The following is a 14,879-nucleotide window of genomic DNA, read 5'->3' as shown; positions in this document are numbered from 1 at the left end:
TCAATGCAGACATCCAGCACAATTGTATTTTTTATGACTTTATTGCGTGGACGATCAACTTGTTACTTGGGTCTCACCACCAAGGGTAACAACGCAACGAACAGGATGATATCCTGCGGCTCCTGACCGAAACCAAGTTGCTGAGCACTGTGGTTAGAACATAAGAAGAAACCCGGTTCAACATGTCGAAGAAGATTCATCCAGAAGATTACACACCCGTGTACAAGCCGAGACCTATGAGCTGGTTGAAGCTTCAGTACTACCGCTACCAAGTTACATATGGACCATACTTATTCACACCTCAGGAGGCTTTCTGCTACAATGTATTCATCATTGTTATTCTCTTCCTTACTGGCTGGGCAACGAAGTCAATTTTGATGAAGCTTATTCCCTCTGTTTGGCGTAGCAGCAGATGGATTCTCATGGAACTTACTAAGAAGGGAACGGACTCGGTAGCCGTTGAACTTTGATGAAACAGTTAAACTGTGCAATGTTTTTACGAGTTTTAAAAGACTTACTTCCGTTCTCTTGACCCTCAAACGCTCTGCATAGAACTTGGTCTTAAAAGTCTTTATTATGGAGAGTTCGAAGTTATTCTGTCGAAAAGGAAGCTTTCCCGTGATCACTACTAGTAAACGCTGCGTCTCCCCTATTTTTTTTGAGTTTCACGTCTCATTCTAATAATCAGCTTGACTTGAATGGTACTTGGCTGTTGTTATACTATAAGCTACCTGCTTGCATTTTACTTCATTTGACGCCAGCTTCTTTTTACTTTTACATATGCTCTCTTTTTTCTCTCCCTCTCTCGCTCCCTCTCCCGTACAAACAACAGTTCGCACTATACGTTTACGCCATACGTGCAATTTACATGTACCTTCGCCCTTCCGATCGCCTCTCACCGACTTTTGTCGCCTTCCATAGTGTTGGAATAATTTGAATGAATTGTGCGAACGTTTTAAACAAATTCGGTAATTGAGACTGGGAAAAGCAGTGCAGATGACAATCATAGCGAAAGGATAGAACACAGAAAGAAACAGAAAAAAGACCGAACAATGAAGAAACACTTGTTACGAACAGTCAGGTAAAGAAAATTACATGACGGAGAAATACAGAAAAAAACAAGTAATGCCACCGCAGAATGTTATATCATATAGCAGTGTGCTTTCGGCACGCCACTGATGTGAAAAATAAAGAGTTAAAAAGAGTGTAGTAAGTTTGATGAGTAAGTGAAATCGAGAAAATGAGAAGAAAACATCGGTGGAAGATGAACTGTGAAAAGAAATGGATGTGTGTGATGAAAGAACTCAAGCTCTCATGCTGTAAAATGGCTATACAACAAAAAAGGGGAAAGCAGGCGAGACGTCAAGGACTGTAGACAGTGGAGGCATGCACACTCAGGATGAATCAGACGAGCCGAGGGCTCTAAAGGTTCCCGTCGACTAAGCGCAATTTGCATACTGCGCTCCGGACGCTGCACCATTCTCCAAAAAACAAGCATCAGCCATTGCAACATGGGAAATCGAAACGAAAGGCCGGACATGAGGCCACCGGCCGCTGCGTCGAATGGATTAGGAAATAAGGGGGAAGATGCTGTATTGCAAAACCCATCATGGACAATTGGATATGCTCACGTAAGTGATTACCATCCCAAAGAAGAATAAATATCAAACCTGGTAGGAGTTAAGGAAAATTACAAAACACCATGTCCACACAGACATGTTGCTATGCTCAAACTCAAAAGCAAAAATGCAAAAAGGTTCAAAGCATGCGTGAATATGTATTTGTTTGTGTGTGTCAATGCCGTTATTGCCGCAAACATGGAGAAGCGGGGAACAAAAGGAGGGAAAACAAGAGGGAATCAATGCGAGGACGCGACGGAAATTGAAAGAAGCCAAAAGAGAGCTATTGGTTTCTTCTAAGAAATCCATGATTGTCAAACGGGCACGATTATTAAGGAGTAAAAGAGGAGGCCTGCTCACCAAGTGTGTCTCCGTTTGCGTTTCCAGCGTTCCGTCGTTGCTTGGGTTGATAAATTCACACAAGCAAGAATACAAACACGCTCGTTATCTAACATAACGTCTCGGGTGTTTGTTGTGGAACAGCAGCAGCGGCGGCAGCCTGTGTATGTTTGGTTCGGCGGCCAAACAAAGGTGACCTGGTCAGATCCAGTTCAAATGATGTTGATGGAGGAGAATTTAGCATGGCTTTCTCAATAAACTTGGCTGTAAGACTTCGAACGGGTATCGGGGTCGTGACACGGGGTGTATCGTCTCCTCCCTCTTGCACGGAAATGCTTGGCACGGGCGATGACATCTCTGCATGGCTCATGCGACGAATGTCGTAAGCAACACCCATAGCCTCGTGCAATGTGGACAGGTCAGGAGTGCGCGATTCGAAAGAACGTGAAAACCGACAAGAACGTTCGGAGTTGGTGGGAGAAAGCTCGTCGCTTGAGTTGATAGGATTAGGAATCACGATAGGCTGCACGGAAGGGACGCTACGACGACGAAGACTCTGGAAGTTTGAGTATTCGGACGGAACAGCGAGCATCTGTTGGGGCATTTTCGATTCACCCTTAATCCATGGATGCTGTAAGAACTGATGGATGTCATACCGCTCCATCGGGTCTACGGTCAACAGATTACTCACCAAATCCTTTGCCGTCTCTGAAATGTCATCCCACCATGGAGACAAAAAGGTAAACTCTCCGTTTACCACTTTGGTTGCTAGAACTCGGATGTCTTCGTCAAAAAATGGCGGAAAGCCACAAAGCATTGTGTGTAAGACGCAGCCAAGGGCCCACATATCCACGTTCTTAGAATACAGTTCATCTTTAACAATTTCGGGAGCAGCATAACCGACGGTTCCGCAAGGCGTAGACGTTTTTGAATTCCAAATCACCTTGCTAAACCCGAAATCAGCGAGCCGAATGCGACCAATACCTCCACCCCCAATCCCGGGTCGGAATACGCCCTCGTCAACTTTTGAGGGTTCAAGGGCAGGGGGTTGGTAGTTCTCCGTGGGCACATAGTCGATTGGGTCAAACAACAAATTTTCAGGCTTGATATCCCGATGAACAATTCCGCATTCATCGTGTAAATGCCGAATCGCTTCAGCAACTTGAACAATAATATGGCGAGCCAAGTCCTCCGAAAAGAAAGTAAGTCGGACAATTTGATGAAACAGCTCGCCTCCCTCCACGAGATCCATAATTAAATGATAGTAGTCGGTTGTCTCAACGAAGTCTTGTAAAGAGACAATGTTTTCATGATTCACACGTTTCATAATAGCGACTTCTTTGTAAACGGTTTCCCTCTGAATAATACGTTAGTTTGGCAAAGTTTCAAAAAAAAGAGAACGTCATTCGAATCCATAAGAAACAATTAAGCTTAAAAATATCCCATTTCTTGCCTTTCAACCTTCCCTGAAGTAACATACCTGAGCTTCTGTCATCTCGTACTTGCGAATAACCTTAATCGCAACCTTTGCTTGTGTTTTTGCACAAATTGCTTTGTAGACATTACTGAAAGCTCCACTGTTGTTACAAGATTGTCAGTATGTGCTTTCGGACCAAAAACTCAGTAACGTACTCTCCTAGCTTCTCCAACAGCTGAAACCCCTCCAAGCCAGGGTAAAGTGGGATTTTTCCTCTACTTTCAGCCTCAGCAGCGACCATTCTGATAGCCATTTCCTCGTAGACGGCCCGGCTGTTTGTTTTTGAGGAAGATTCTTGGCCGCCCTTAGGTCTATCTTTGGAGGATTTGGAGTGCTTAAGCAGCTGTTTAAAACCCTGTAGTTGTTAGATATTTGGTCTAAGAAGGTACTTGAACGGTTTCGTACATCAATGATTGACATGGTGCATCGATGGGTATTAGGGAAACGGTGAGTTCAATTTCCCCTGTACCAGCTTAAGGTTAGACCCAAACGCGTCGCATTAGCTCATCTGACGTCATACATCTTGATTAAGGTTACGGTCACAGATAAGGTTATGCGGACGCGTCTCGACGCGTCAGACCCAGAGCAAAACTGGCTCATCATGGCAAAAAACGAAACTACGCGATAAACTGGGATTATTAACGGGCTTGACAGTGGATTTCATACATAATTGTGAAGAAGGCGCTATTTTCGCTTTGTTGGGACACTCCGTGTAACTTCTGTTGTCTTTGTAAAACGACTACTGATTTCTGTAACTTATCGTCTTGTCCATACGTAAACTGGCTTTTTTTTTTGTTTATAACAGTTCTTTTGTTCTTGAAGGCTTTTTTTCCTCTAATTAGACGCTCATTTTTGCCTATTTTTGCTTTTATTTCTACTCATTGGTTCGGTCGTATATTCTCTTGATTTCCTATCTTTTCTCATGGATCGGTTATTTGCGGTAACACAGGCAAACGAAGACGTTTTAGCTGTAAGGACTCTCGTGGATTCGTTTCGTCGGTGGATGAAAGATGCAAGCCCGTTGTTGCAACAGTTGCTGGAAATTGGTTTGCTGTACGGTCTTCTTCGCAAACGGGTGGAAACGAAGACGTCTGTCGGATGGCTGATAGTGTTAAGCCTGCTGAGACTGTGCTCACAACGGGCACGTTCGTTACGGATTCGACGTTCCGGTGAAATTGTTCAATCGCTATACGGTTTGGGAAAACTGTTCCTTTCATACACGGGTATACTCCCGTACACAAACGCCCTGGCAAGTTTTTCCATTACCGGGACGCAGTTTCCGGATGCGTCCATGTACCAGGAGCTTGCCAACGGGAATATACTACAAACGTATGCAATGTCGACTCTGCAACAGATCGTTGACACCATACTCGCGACAGGGGTGCCTTCCTTGATGGTGGATCGGTATCGACAAGGCCAATTGCGTGTACAAGACACAAAAATAGAGAACAAGGCGGGTCAGTGCGCCTTCTGCATCCTTCGTTCGTCTCCCAAAACGCAAATTGTTCACCCGTACCGGGCCAGCTGTGGCCATCTATTCTGTTACGCCTGCATCACATCCAAACTGTCTAGGACGTCTTCTGTCCCCTGCCCATTATGTCCAAAAGATATAACAAGTTGTCGACCAGCGTTAGCAGGCTAAATACGAATCAGTGTGCACGAATAATCACGGTCAACGAGCGGGTATGCGACTGGCAGGCTACAAAACTACACCGTACAAACAGAACCCCAAGAACAGCAAACAAACTGCACAACCTACATCGACAGCAGCCGCGAAATCCACTACACATCCTACAACCTCACTCAACTCCCCAAATAATTCCACATGTAACCCGAAAAGACTCTCATTGAAGAGCTGCAGAACAGCAGAGTACCTAAACGAAGCGCCGTCTCTTCGTCACGACGCGAGAATGCGTGACGTTCAAGCGACCATGGTTGTCATTTTAGTACCTACTTTTGAGCCATTTGCTTCAGCTTTTGCTTGACAATCTTTTGCTCCTCAATCAAAAAGGCACGGACAATGCGGTCCTTGACAGCGTTGGCGCTGAGGCAGCCACCATAAGCACGTTGAACGGTCTTCTTGGTGCGAGAGAGGCGAGCAAACTCACGAGGACGCATAGCAGGGATACCTTGCAAAGGGACACCGGTGTCACCGCAACGAGGGATCTTGCCTTGCTTCTTGATGTGCAAGGAGCGGAGGTTGTTGCCAGGAGTCTTAATGACTCTGGTCTTGTTGCTACGGGTGTTGTAGGCAAGGCGACGGCGGTAGGTAACACGTTGAGCCATGACGAACTTGTGCGTTTTGGTTTGTTCTGCGCAGGTGAGAGAAGCAGGTTTGTTGAGGAAGAAGCCTTGTGACTGCTTTTTCTATAAAGGCTGTGTTGCGGTGTGGTAAGACGTATAACGAGACGCAACGACGAGCAGGGTAGGACGGGCGAAGGAAACTGCGGTTGCCACCACGGTAAATGGTATACGGAGAAGAGACGCAGTACTGCGTTAAACCGGTTAACGGATCATTCCGCAGAATACGGGACAGGACCGTATCGCAATATTTCGTACTTGAGTGCACACGCAATTCGCACTTACCACACCCCTTACGCTTCACTATATCAGTTACTTCGTGTCTCCCGTCGCCTTTCCTCTCCACAGTCCCACCACCAATGTCAGCGACTCCTTCGAGAAACCCGGCAAAGTCCATTGAGGGCTACACAATTCTCGTTACGGGTCTCCACCCGGAGACGACCGAGGAGCAAGTGGAGGATTTGTTTTTAGACTTCGGTCCTGTGCGGAATCTGCATCTCAACCTGGACAGACGAACGGGCTACGTGAAGGGATACGCGTTGCTCGAATACGCCGAGTTAGAACAGGCGCAAAAGGCAGTCGAAGCCTCGCAGTTGACTCTGTTGGGACACAAATTGCAGGCTGATTACGCGTTTCTCGAGCCGCCAGTCAGTCATCGCATGGACGTTGATTCTCGTAGCCGGAGCCAGTCGCCAGCTCGACGCGACGAAAATGGAACTGTTTCTATGTGAAGCGTGGGGGTCGTGTGGTGGGTGAGGGAGCTGAGGGTATGGGAGTAGGCGAAGCGAGTGGAAATAGGAGCTATTCTGTAAATAAGGGAGCTACAAAGTGCGTCCCGGGGGTCACGTCCTAGGGTCTTGATTGTATAGTCGTCTAATCAACACGTTTTCGTTGGAATTTCTGCATTAGTCACTATGGTTCTCGCTTATTCAATTAAGCTTGTCTACGCGAACCGCGTTGTAATTAAGGTATTAGGACGCGTGAAATGCATCTCACGCGCGTCACGCGTTACGACCGGCTCCGGCGCTACGCTTACGACACGACGGAAAACACACGCTCCAATTGTTCCTTCACGTTCTACGCAGCATCCAAAATGGCCACTTGTGCGTCTCGCCGCATGACAATGAATACGATCTGGCGCTCACAGCGGCGATCCTGTTCGAAAGTTGCTGTGGCAACGGTGTGACTGCTTTTTGCCAATCGTATAAATGGAGGTCCATCTGCACCCCACTAATTCGTCCGCAACACCGAGAGCCAAGCGCTACATCTTGCTTTAATACACACACATACACACACACACAATCAACATGGGAAAGGAAAAGGGTCATATTAACGTCGTCGTCATCGGTCACGTCGATTCTGGTAAGTCTACCACTACTGGTCACTTGATTTACAAGTGCGGTGGTATCGACAAGCGTACCATTGAGAAGTTCGAGAAGGAGGCCGCCGAGCTCGGTAAGGGTTCCTTCAAGTACGCCTGGGTTTTGGATAAGCTTAAGGCTGAGCGTGAACGTGGTATCACCATTGACATTGCCCTCTGGAAGTTCGAGACTCCCAAGTACAACGTCACCGTTATTGATGCCCCCGGCCATCGTGATTTCATCAAGAACATGATTACCGGTACTTCCCAAGCTGACTGTGCTATCCTCATTATCGGTGGTGGCACTGGTGAGTTCGAGGCCGGTATCTCCAAGGATGGTCAAACCCGTGAGCACGCTCTTTTGGCCTACACCTTGGGTGTCAAGCAACTCATTGTTGCCGTCAACAAGATGGACACCACTGGCTGGTCCCAAGCCCGTTTCGAGGAAATCGTCAAGGAGACTTCCAACTTCATCAAGAAGGTTGGTTTCAACCCCAAGACTGTTCCCTTCGTCCCCATCTCTGGTTTCCAAGGTGACAACATGATTGAGCCTACCACCAACATGCCCTGGTACAAGGGATGGAACAAGGAGACCAAGTCCGGTTCCTACACCGGTAAGACCTTGTTGGAGGCCATTGACGCCATTGAGCCCCCTGCACGTCCCACTGACAAGCCCCTCCGTCTTCCCCTTCAAGATGTCTACAAGATCGGTGGTATTGGTACAGTCCCCGTCGGTCGTGTCGAGACTGGTGTTATCAAGCCCGGTATGATCGTCACCTTCGCTCCCTCCGGTGTCACCACTGAAGTTAAGTCCGTCGAGATGCACCACGAGTCTCTCGAGGCTGGTGTTCCCGGTGACAACGTTGGTTTCAACGTCAAGAACGTTTCCGTCAAGGATATCCGCCGTGGTAACGTTGGTGGTATTGGTACAGTCCCCGTCGGTCGTGTCGAGACTGGTGTCTTGAACCACCCCGGTCAAATCTCTTCCGGTTACGCTCCCGTTTTGGATTGCCACACTGCCCACATTGCTTGCAAGTTCGAGGAGCTCATTGAGAAGATCGACCGTCGTTCCGGTAAGAAGATTGAGGACCACCCCAAGTTCGTCAAGTCCGGTGACGCTTGCATCGCCAAGATGGTTCCCTCCAAGCCCATGTGTGTTGAGGCTTTCACTGACTACGCTCCTCTTGGTCGTTTCGCCGTCCGTGACATGCGTCAAACCGTCGCTGTCGGTGTCATCAAGGCTGTCGAGAAGGTTGCCCCTGGTCAAGCCAAGGTCACCAAGGCTGCCCAAAAGGCCCAAAAGAAGTAAGTTGATTCACTCGGAGTTTAGTAAAAAGACTTATTTATGATGGTGATAATTATTTAAAGGATGTGTGATGGTGTATGGTGTGTACTGGTTTTGGTTTTGAGGAGTGATTGTTGAATTTTGTTGCTTGGCATAACAAGCGTTTGATGCAGCAGCGGTTGGTTTGGTCTGTCGAAAGCAACCTTTGGTTGAGTTTGACGCCTACAGTTTTGCGAAAATGAGTAGGATGGGCTGCGTGGTGACTTTTGGGGTGCGTTGTCGAGTTCCGTAATTTTGCAATGTGCTGTTGTTGGATGTCTCTAATTGAGAATAGGGTTGGTTCGGTGTTGGTCATTACACATACGGTAATGGTTTGGCGACTAAGAGAAATAGAGTTGACATGGATCTTAGATTGTATTAAGATATAGACTGTCCAGTAACTTGTAGCTCTGATATAAATTAACTTTGTTACTTATGCTGAGGGGTTATGTTAACATATAGATCTTTTTTTTATTGATTTTATTTATTTTTTATTTTTTTAATTAATCTTTTTAATTCAATTTTTTATTATTAAGCATAATTTTGATTGTTTCGTATGTTTAATTTTATTCAATTTCTATTGACAACTCTTTAATATTCATTAAATAGTGCAAGATTCAATTCGGTTTTGACTTTCACATCTTGTGTCTAATTCATACTGAATTTCTCTGAATGGTTCAGTTACAATTTCTTTTGATGATTGGTTTCCTAAATTAAATGACTAAGCATTCGATAGCATTTACTACTTTGGAAGCAATTCCGAGTTATTGCTTTTACATTTGCACATCTATTGGATTTTATTTCTCTAAAATTATCAGCAGTTCCAAATACGAATTAGTAACAAAAGATATTATCAATAAAATAGTTATTATAAATGTGCAAGAGTTCAATGGCTATAATCTGTTGAACACTACTTGTTTCTTTCAAGAATAACTTTCATAACATATTGCGCACATCATAACAATTAGGTTGTATTAACCGAAGTTTATTGAAAGGATAAAGGAAGAAGTTATTCATTGTTTGAAGCCAGCAAACCAGAATCCTCAATCAATCTAAATATATCCGGCCTCGAACCGTGAAAGTTTACTTCTAAGGCTTGACTCGATTGCTTGGGGCATTCAATTCGATTTCGCGTAGTCGCAAAGGGAAGTTCGAGGTGCGACCTTTTGTATTCTCGAAAGGTCAGGTATTGTTGCGCTCTAATCGGCCTTGCCGAAGGAACAGAGAGAAACAATTTGATTGAAAATAAACAGACTTCGAGGAAAAAATGTATATGAAGCCAGCTATAATAGCCCAGACGCCAGAATCTTCATTGTAATCCCTCATAGACGACATGGGTTTTTTAGGCTGAAGCTCTTTGCTGCCAAATTGGCCGAATCAATATACAACTTCTTGATTCCTGTCCGCAATTCCCATGCGGCTACACCAATTCTTTCATCTTCCTCGTAAACAACATTCACTCTCTATTGTATTATCATCACTTACTTTGATTCCCGATGGATAGCCGTACAGCCAGATTGACTGGAAGGAAGAGCTGTCGCTTGGGCGAGAACAAAGTTCTCCCTGCGAGTGATGCCGAAAACAATAAGCTCGCCAATGTCTTTTCCTTTTAGAGCTTCGTAACCCTCATAGAATTTATCAGCAGCAACTTTGTCGCCGTGTGTAATAACCGTAGCGAATTCTGTATCGACCATTCCCGGGTCAATCTCCATAACACGAATGCGAGTATCGATGGTTTCCTGTCGCAAAGTAGAGGTGAACATGCTCACGGCTGCCTTGGTGCAGCAGTAGACTGAACCGGTGGGATAAGGCTCATGACCAGCAATACTGCTAACATTAACAATGTCTCCATGACCACCGTTTTCGTAGAAAATACGAATAACGGCCTTTGTCACTGCAATGAGACCAATGATATTCGTGTTTACAACTTTTATAGCATCTTGCATATCCATATTACGGAAATAATTAAGACCCAAAGCAAGACCAGCATTGTTGATAAGCACATCGATATGAGAAAATTCCTTTGGAAGAGTACCAATTGTGGATTCTACCTCTTCAACATTTGATACGTCGAGTTTCAAAGGAAGAACCTTGACTCCTTCATATTTTGATTCCAATTCGGCTTTTAGTTCCTCAACAACAGCAACACGACGAGCAGCCAAAATCAGCTTGGCTTTCCCCGTCTTAGCAATCTCGATAGCAGTAGCCTTACCGATACCGGCGGATGCACCGGTGATCAGAATAGTCTTTCCGTCCAAATTGCTCATCGTGATTAATTTGAAAGCAGCAAGAGAAGTAACAGGGAAATCAAGAGGGGAAGTTCCGATAATACGACAACTTAATTATAAAAATTTAGGAAGCGGATATTTCTCGAGTACGCGATTCAATCGTTTTTTATATTTGAATACTAGTAAGACAACACATTTTTATACAAATATGGACAAGAATAACTATTAGTAAGCCAAAACTGAGTGGCTATTCTGCTTCCTCCATGACTGTTTATGACGGAATACATGCATATTGTTTTCTCTACTATTTAATTATTAACAATGACTGAAATAAAACAACAATCGGCAAATGGAAAACTGAAGAATATGAATTAACAAATCAATATACTACCTTACTTGAAACAAACTCATCAGCTGGCACGTTCACATACCATACACAGAATTGGCAAACTTACAATGTCGAAAACACTGTTATAATATATACACTTAAATCAACTGTCGTAATAGTGTGATGCAGTTGGCAGTTAAGAATCAATAATACTACCTTGACTCAACGGTAAGGTACATGTATACATAGTACGATGCAGAAAAAGCTGAGAAGTTGCTATCTCATGTGACAATGCAATTGATTATGTGTGCCAAAATCTATATTACCTCCTCCCAAAATGAGCATTATTCTATTAAGACCTATGTGTAGTAGCAACATTTAAATGAAAACAAATATACTTGCGTAATTCATTACATCTCGTCATCTTCTCAAATGTTTAGTGAATAAACACCCGTTCCTCATGTTCTCGCTCCGCTTCACATAGCACAGAACATAGTGCAGGGGACAAGGGGATAGACTCCGACTCTGGAGAAATTTGAGAAACCGTTTTTTGAGTAAGTAAGTGCAAAACATTCGTTCCCGTATGCCGCACCAATAGCAAACCAGTTTCCATTCTGTCTAAAACTGTACATTCGTTCAGGGAGAACATGGATGGTGACTGATGCTGAGCACGACCAGAGTGCTTCTTTTTTATCAAAACCGTAAGCTCATTTAATGAGTAGTCGCGCTTCGTATCATCAAAGAATATGTTCCGGTGCAGTTTTGGAGAGCGTCCGTTCTTTCCCTTTGAATATGGCGACGTTGAAATAGGCACGACAACATGCACTTTGGAAGAACGGGCGGGAGCCGGAGACGTTTCGGCTGCACCGAGCTTTGAACTGATATTCGGCGACACTTTTAAGGTATCAACGCTCTTCGGTGTTACGTGGTCACTCTCATTATCTTCACCCTCGTCAACAATTTCATCTTCGTCCGCTAAACGTTTCCGTTTCGCAATGGTAGGCGAGGGCGTCAAAGGTGTTTGTTGGGGCTCATCATCGTCAATAGTCTCATCGATGTACGAATGCCGTTTGATGAATTGGTCACGGAGAACCTTAGCCTTTACCAAACTCGGCGATTCTCGAGAACGCGAAGGCGAAATTCGCTTAGACTTTTTCGGTTGCTTCTTCGGTGTAATGAGAAAGCGATTTGGATTCATAAGAATCAAACAACCAACGTTTGTCGCAATTTGCCGTGAAAGTCCAAACGATGAAGGTGTAAGGGAAGACGCGAAGAGCAATCCAATGAACCTAGAAAAAAATCAAACCCTCCACAACAGGAAAAACCATACGAAACTGCTCTCAATACACTGACTCACTGCTAGTCTCTATTGCTGCACCAAACTCCACCAATGCCCATTTATATCGTTAAAAGCGATTCATATTCGTACACACAAACATTAGCACAACGCCAAAGCATTACCATGCGCCCAAAACACGAGCACCACAACATGGTTTAATCACGCGCTTAGGCAGTCTTCTTTTGCAAGTTGAGAGCATCAGCAACTTTTTGGGAGGCAGCACGGCCCTTGGACTCGGCAGTTTTGCGGAATTGGCAAGTATACTCCTCAATTTGGAACTTGATGTTACTGAGAGTACCATCAATGACACGCTTGTTAGCTTGGTAGAAAGGGGGCAGGGAAAATGCGGCAATAACCGACAAGGCAAAAATGGTTTTCAGAGACAACAACAACGACATTCTGTAGTAGAACCAAGCCAAGAAGAAGGCAGAAACGGACTTGCAGGGGTTCTCAGCAAGGAAAAGACGTTGGAGCTCAACCAGCATGCAGTTCACGGGCTCAATAACGGAGTCGAGACAAGCATGGATGGAGCCCTTGTTTAATGTGAAGAATTGGTTGTTACGGAAGCGGCCAAGGACACCAGACTTACCACCAGTAATGATGCGACTGACATACTCAACAACGGCGGAAACACCAAAGATCCAGCTGCTAATGTTGAACAGATTGCGGTGAATGCTCAAAACGCAGGGCAAGTACAGGGCGGTGAAAATGGCAGCGAGCACGGACATCGAGCAGTACTTGTTCTTCCACAAAAGCACATCGACGAAAGCACCCTGGAATTGCTTTTGCTCAGCGGTAAGAGGCTTGTACTCGAAGAGACAACCAGCGTCAACAACGGGACAAGTTTTATCATCAGATTGACAAACGTTAACAGGGCATGAGGCAACCTTTTGTTGGGAATCAACAGTGGCCTTGGAGAAAGGGCAGGCCTTGCCAGCATTCTCCTTAGCCTCCTCCTCCGAAACAGGAATGTCCATCTTGTTGTCGTGAACATTCTTAGCGGGGCAGATACCGGCCTTACCAGCAGAGCCGGAAACAGGACACTTTACGTTCTCCACAGAGGAATTAGAAACGGGGCAAGTAGTGCCCTCGGGGACGGAGCTGTCGACGGCGACGTAGGATTTGTCATCGAGCACAGACGTCGGCTTCTCGGGATGGTGGGAAGAGGTAGCAACGGGGCAAGAACCTTCGCCAGCCTGCTCAGAGGCAGCCTTAGGCTCCGAATGGCTACCGGAGCCAGCCAGGTTGGAGAAGAAATCAGGATCAACGTGCGCAGACGTGGCAGGGGTTGTCTTGCCGACGTTGGCGGAAGCCGAATGGAGCAAGTCGTTCAACTTTTCAGAAGCAGCATCGGTGGCAGAGTGCAAGTTATCGAGTACTTGCTCCTCCTCGGCAACTCGGTTAGGAGCTTGGAAAGGGTTGTGGGTTGGCTCAGAAGAAGACATTTTTAGAACGTGATCGTAAAAAACACTTTAGTGTTGACAATTAGAGAAATAATAAGGGTGAATAAATCAAGAAATGTTCGAGTATGAAACGAATTCGTCAATCAAATGAAATAGCCTAAAAAAGAGACTGTTAGCGACCAGTACGGACAGGAAAACGAACAAATGAACTGTGGAAATTGTCAACGCAGGAATACACGAGAAACTCCACACCTACATCTACGACAACCATCTACACAGAGACATACAATCATACAGTCGTGAAAAGCTTCACTGTGTCAAACAAGCTGCAACAAGTGAATCCGTCGAAAACACTAATTTATAAGTGGAAAACGTCTGAATACTAAATACAGAGCGTTTGTTCTGACAGAGTGGGCAGTTGGGAGAGGACAAGTTAGCCAACGCAGCATATCTATAAAAACTGGCAGTGGAGTCAGATGACGTATGATTGATGCATGCCTACCGAAAAGTTACGCAAGCGAGGATCCTGACCAATGAAAAGCACCCATTTCTCGCCAAATAATGACATCAGGAAGGTGCCCGAAACACGTAAAGTGCAGTGAGAAAATGGTCAAATGTGCACTCGAGTTCTGAGCGGATCGAATAATCACGTTATACTTCGGTAACGGATTTACCGAAGTGTACAGATGTGCACAGGACGGAACGGTAGGCTCACTTATCGAGCCGCACTGTGATGCTATGATGCTTAATGAAGTTTAATGTGTTTCTACGAGTCTAAACGAATTGCAGCACAGTCTGGAAAATTCTCACACCCCGTTGCAATGTTACGTATTACTGTGAGCCACGTGTCCGCTAGTTTTTATCGGCAGACGAAACACTAATTGTGTCCCGGATAAGGCCCGTCAGCAGGTCCAGGCCGTGCCTTTTCCCGTGGCCACTTGCCGTTTTGTTCTACTGTGTGAGAAGGAAAATACGTGGGGGATGTGGACAACATTAGTCTTAGTCTTGAGCTCTGGCATATTTGGTGACGTATTATCATGTAAGCGAAGGAGAACTGAAGCCATCCGACAGCCGTCTGCAACGTGACTTCGCCAGCACTTTACAGTAGCAACATGGTTACATGTGCGAGAAGGGCTGGTAGTTCTTAGGGTCTGTTCACCC

At 45.3% G+C, this 14,879-nt stretch overlaps 9 protein-coding genes across 9 annotated transcripts; 4 read left to right on the top strand and 5 right to left on the bottom strand.

Annotated features, from left to right (window-relative positions):
* The first annotated feature begins 16 nt into the window (after nucleotides 1-16).
* On the top strand, nucleotides 17-1,205 carry SJAG_01857 (serine palmitoyl transferase A subunit). Its single transcript, XM_002173058.2, has one exon. The coding sequence runs from the start codon at nucleotides 183-185 to the stop codon at nucleotides 468-470; it is 288 nt and encodes a 95-aa protein (XP_002173094.1). The 5' UTR covers nucleotides 17-182; the 3' UTR covers nucleotides 471-1,205.
* On the bottom strand, nucleotides 826-3,882 carry SJAG_01855 (CAMK/CAMK1 protein kinase Cmk2). Its single transcript, XM_002173057.2, has 4 exons — nucleotides 3,841-3,882; nucleotides 3,591-3,790; nucleotides 3,439-3,535; nucleotides 826-3,315 (listed from the first exon to the last, which is right to left on the bottom strand). The coding sequence occupies exons 1-4, from the start codon at nucleotides 3,853-3,855 to the stop codon at nucleotides 2,068-2,070; spliced, it is 1,560 nt and encodes a 519-aa protein (XP_002173093.1). The 5' UTR covers nucleotides 3,856-3,882; the 3' UTR covers nucleotides 826-2,067.
* A 121-nt stretch (nucleotides 3,883-4,003) lies between these two features.
* On the top strand, nucleotides 4,004-6,073 carry SJAG_01854 (ubiquitin-protein ligase E3). Its single transcript, XM_002173056.2, has one exon. The coding sequence runs from the start codon at nucleotides 4,358-4,360 to the stop codon at nucleotides 5,075-5,077; it is 720 nt and encodes a 239-aa protein (XP_002173092.1). The 5' UTR covers nucleotides 4,004-4,357; the 3' UTR covers nucleotides 5,078-6,073.
* Nucleotides 5,255-5,827, bottom strand: SJAG_01853 (60S ribosomal protein L34). The gene has a single exon (XM_002173055.2). It carries the CDS (start codon nucleotides 5,719-5,721, stop codon nucleotides 5,386-5,388), a length of 336 nt encoding a protein of 111 aa, XP_002173091.1. The 5' UTR covers nucleotides 5,722-5,827; the 3' UTR covers nucleotides 5,255-5,385.
* SJAG_01852 (RNA-binding protein) lies at nucleotides 6,011-6,467 on the top strand (the record flags this gene model as incomplete). The annotated part of the gene is made up of 1 exon (XM_002173054.2): nucleotides 6,011-6,467. Exon 1 carries the CDS (start codon nucleotides 6,096-6,098, stop codon nucleotides 6,465-6,467), a length of 372 nt encoding a protein of 123 aa, XP_002173090.1. The 5' UTR covers nucleotides 6,011-6,095.
* Nucleotides 6,468-6,941: 474 nt separating this feature from the next.
* On the top strand, nucleotides 6,942-8,561 carry SJAG_01851 (translation elongation factor EF-1 alpha Ef1a-c). Its single transcript, XM_002173053.2, has one exon. It carries the CDS (start codon nucleotides 7,044-7,046, stop codon nucleotides 8,403-8,405), a length of 1,362 nt encoding a protein of 453 aa, XP_002173089.2. The 5' UTR covers nucleotides 6,942-7,043; the 3' UTR covers nucleotides 8,406-8,561.
* Nucleotides 8,562-9,268: 707 nt separating this feature from the next.
* On the bottom strand, nucleotides 9,269-10,931 carry SJAG_01850 (NADP-dependent L-serine/L-allo-threonine dehydrogenase ydfG). Its single transcript, XM_002173052.2, has one exon. The coding sequence runs from the start codon at nucleotides 10,685-10,687 to the stop codon at nucleotides 9,902-9,904; it is 786 nt and encodes a 261-aa protein (XP_002173088.1). The 5' UTR covers nucleotides 10,688-10,931; the 3' UTR covers nucleotides 9,269-9,901.
* Nucleotides 10,932-11,224: 293 nt separating this feature from the next.
* On the bottom strand, nucleotides 11,225-12,409 carry SJAG_01849 (hypothetical protein). Its single transcript, XM_002173051.2, has one exon. The coding sequence runs from the start codon at nucleotides 12,172-12,174 to the stop codon at nucleotides 11,413-11,415; it is 762 nt and encodes a 253-aa protein (XP_002173087.1). The 5' UTR covers nucleotides 12,175-12,409; the 3' UTR covers nucleotides 11,225-11,412.
* Nucleotides 12,343-14,147, bottom strand: SJAG_01848 (reticulon-like protein). Its single transcript, XM_002173050.2, has 2 exons — nucleotides 14,006-14,147; nucleotides 12,343-13,875 (listed from the first exon to the last, which is right to left on the bottom strand). Exon 2 carries the CDS (start codon nucleotides 13,758-13,760, stop codon nucleotides 12,483-12,485), a length of 1,278 nt encoding a protein of 425 aa, XP_002173086.1. The 5' UTR covers nucleotides 13,761-13,875; nucleotides 14,006-14,147; the 3' UTR covers nucleotides 12,343-12,482.
* Nucleotides 14,148-14,879: the final 732 nt, after the last annotated feature.

Source organism: Schizosaccharomyces japonicus, assembly GCF_000149845.2.
Source record: "Schizosaccharomyces japonicus yFS275 unplaced genomic scaffold supercont5.3, whole genome shotgun sequence".
In the NCBI taxonomy this organism is placed as follows: domain Eukaryota; kingdom Fungi; phylum Ascomycota; class Schizosaccharomycetes; order Schizosaccharomycetales; family Schizosaccharomycetaceae; genus Schizosaccharomyces; species Schizosaccharomyces japonicus.
Note: the sequence above shows the minus strand (reverse complement) of the source record. Positions and strands in the feature narration are given on the sequence as shown.

Excerpts from the sequence above, each read along its gene's own strand:
- SJAG_01857 (XM_002173058.2), top strand. The coding sequence starts at position 183 with ATGTCGAAGAAGATTCATCCAGAAGATTACACACCCGTGTACAAGCCG.
- SJAG_01855 (XM_002173057.2), bottom strand. Across the intron at positions 3,536-3,590 it reads CTGTTGGAGAAGCTAGGAGA|TGGAGCTTTCAGTAATGTCT; the intron begins GTACGTTACTGA and ends TTGTAACAACAG. Across the intron at positions 3,316-3,438 it reads ACGAGATGACAGAAGCTCAG|AGGGAAACCGTTTACAAAGA; the intron begins GTATGTTACTTC and ends CGTATTATTCAG.
- SJAG_01854 (XM_002173056.2), top strand. The coding sequence starts at position 4,358 with ATGGATCGGTTATTTGCGGTAACACAGGCAAACGAAGACGTTTTAGCT.
- SJAG_01853 (XM_002173055.2), bottom strand. The coding sequence starts at position 5,721 with ATGGCTCAACGTGTTACCTACCGCCGTCGCCTTGCCTACAACACCCGT.
- SJAG_01851 (XM_002173053.2), top strand. The coding sequence starts at position 7,044 with ATGGGAAAGGAAAAGGGTCATATTAACGTCGTCGTCATCGGTCACGTC.
- SJAG_01850 (XM_002173052.2), bottom strand. The coding sequence starts at position 10,687 with ATGAGCAATTTGGACGGAAAGACTATTCTGATCACCGGTGCATCCGCC.
- SJAG_01849 (XM_002173051.2), bottom strand. The coding sequence starts at position 12,174 with ATGAATCCAAATCGCTTTCTCATTACACCGAAGAAGCAACCGAAAAAG.
- SJAG_01848 (XM_002173050.2), bottom strand. The coding sequence starts at position 13,760 with ATGTCTTCTTCTGAGCCAACCCACAACCCTTTCCAAGCTCCTAACCGA.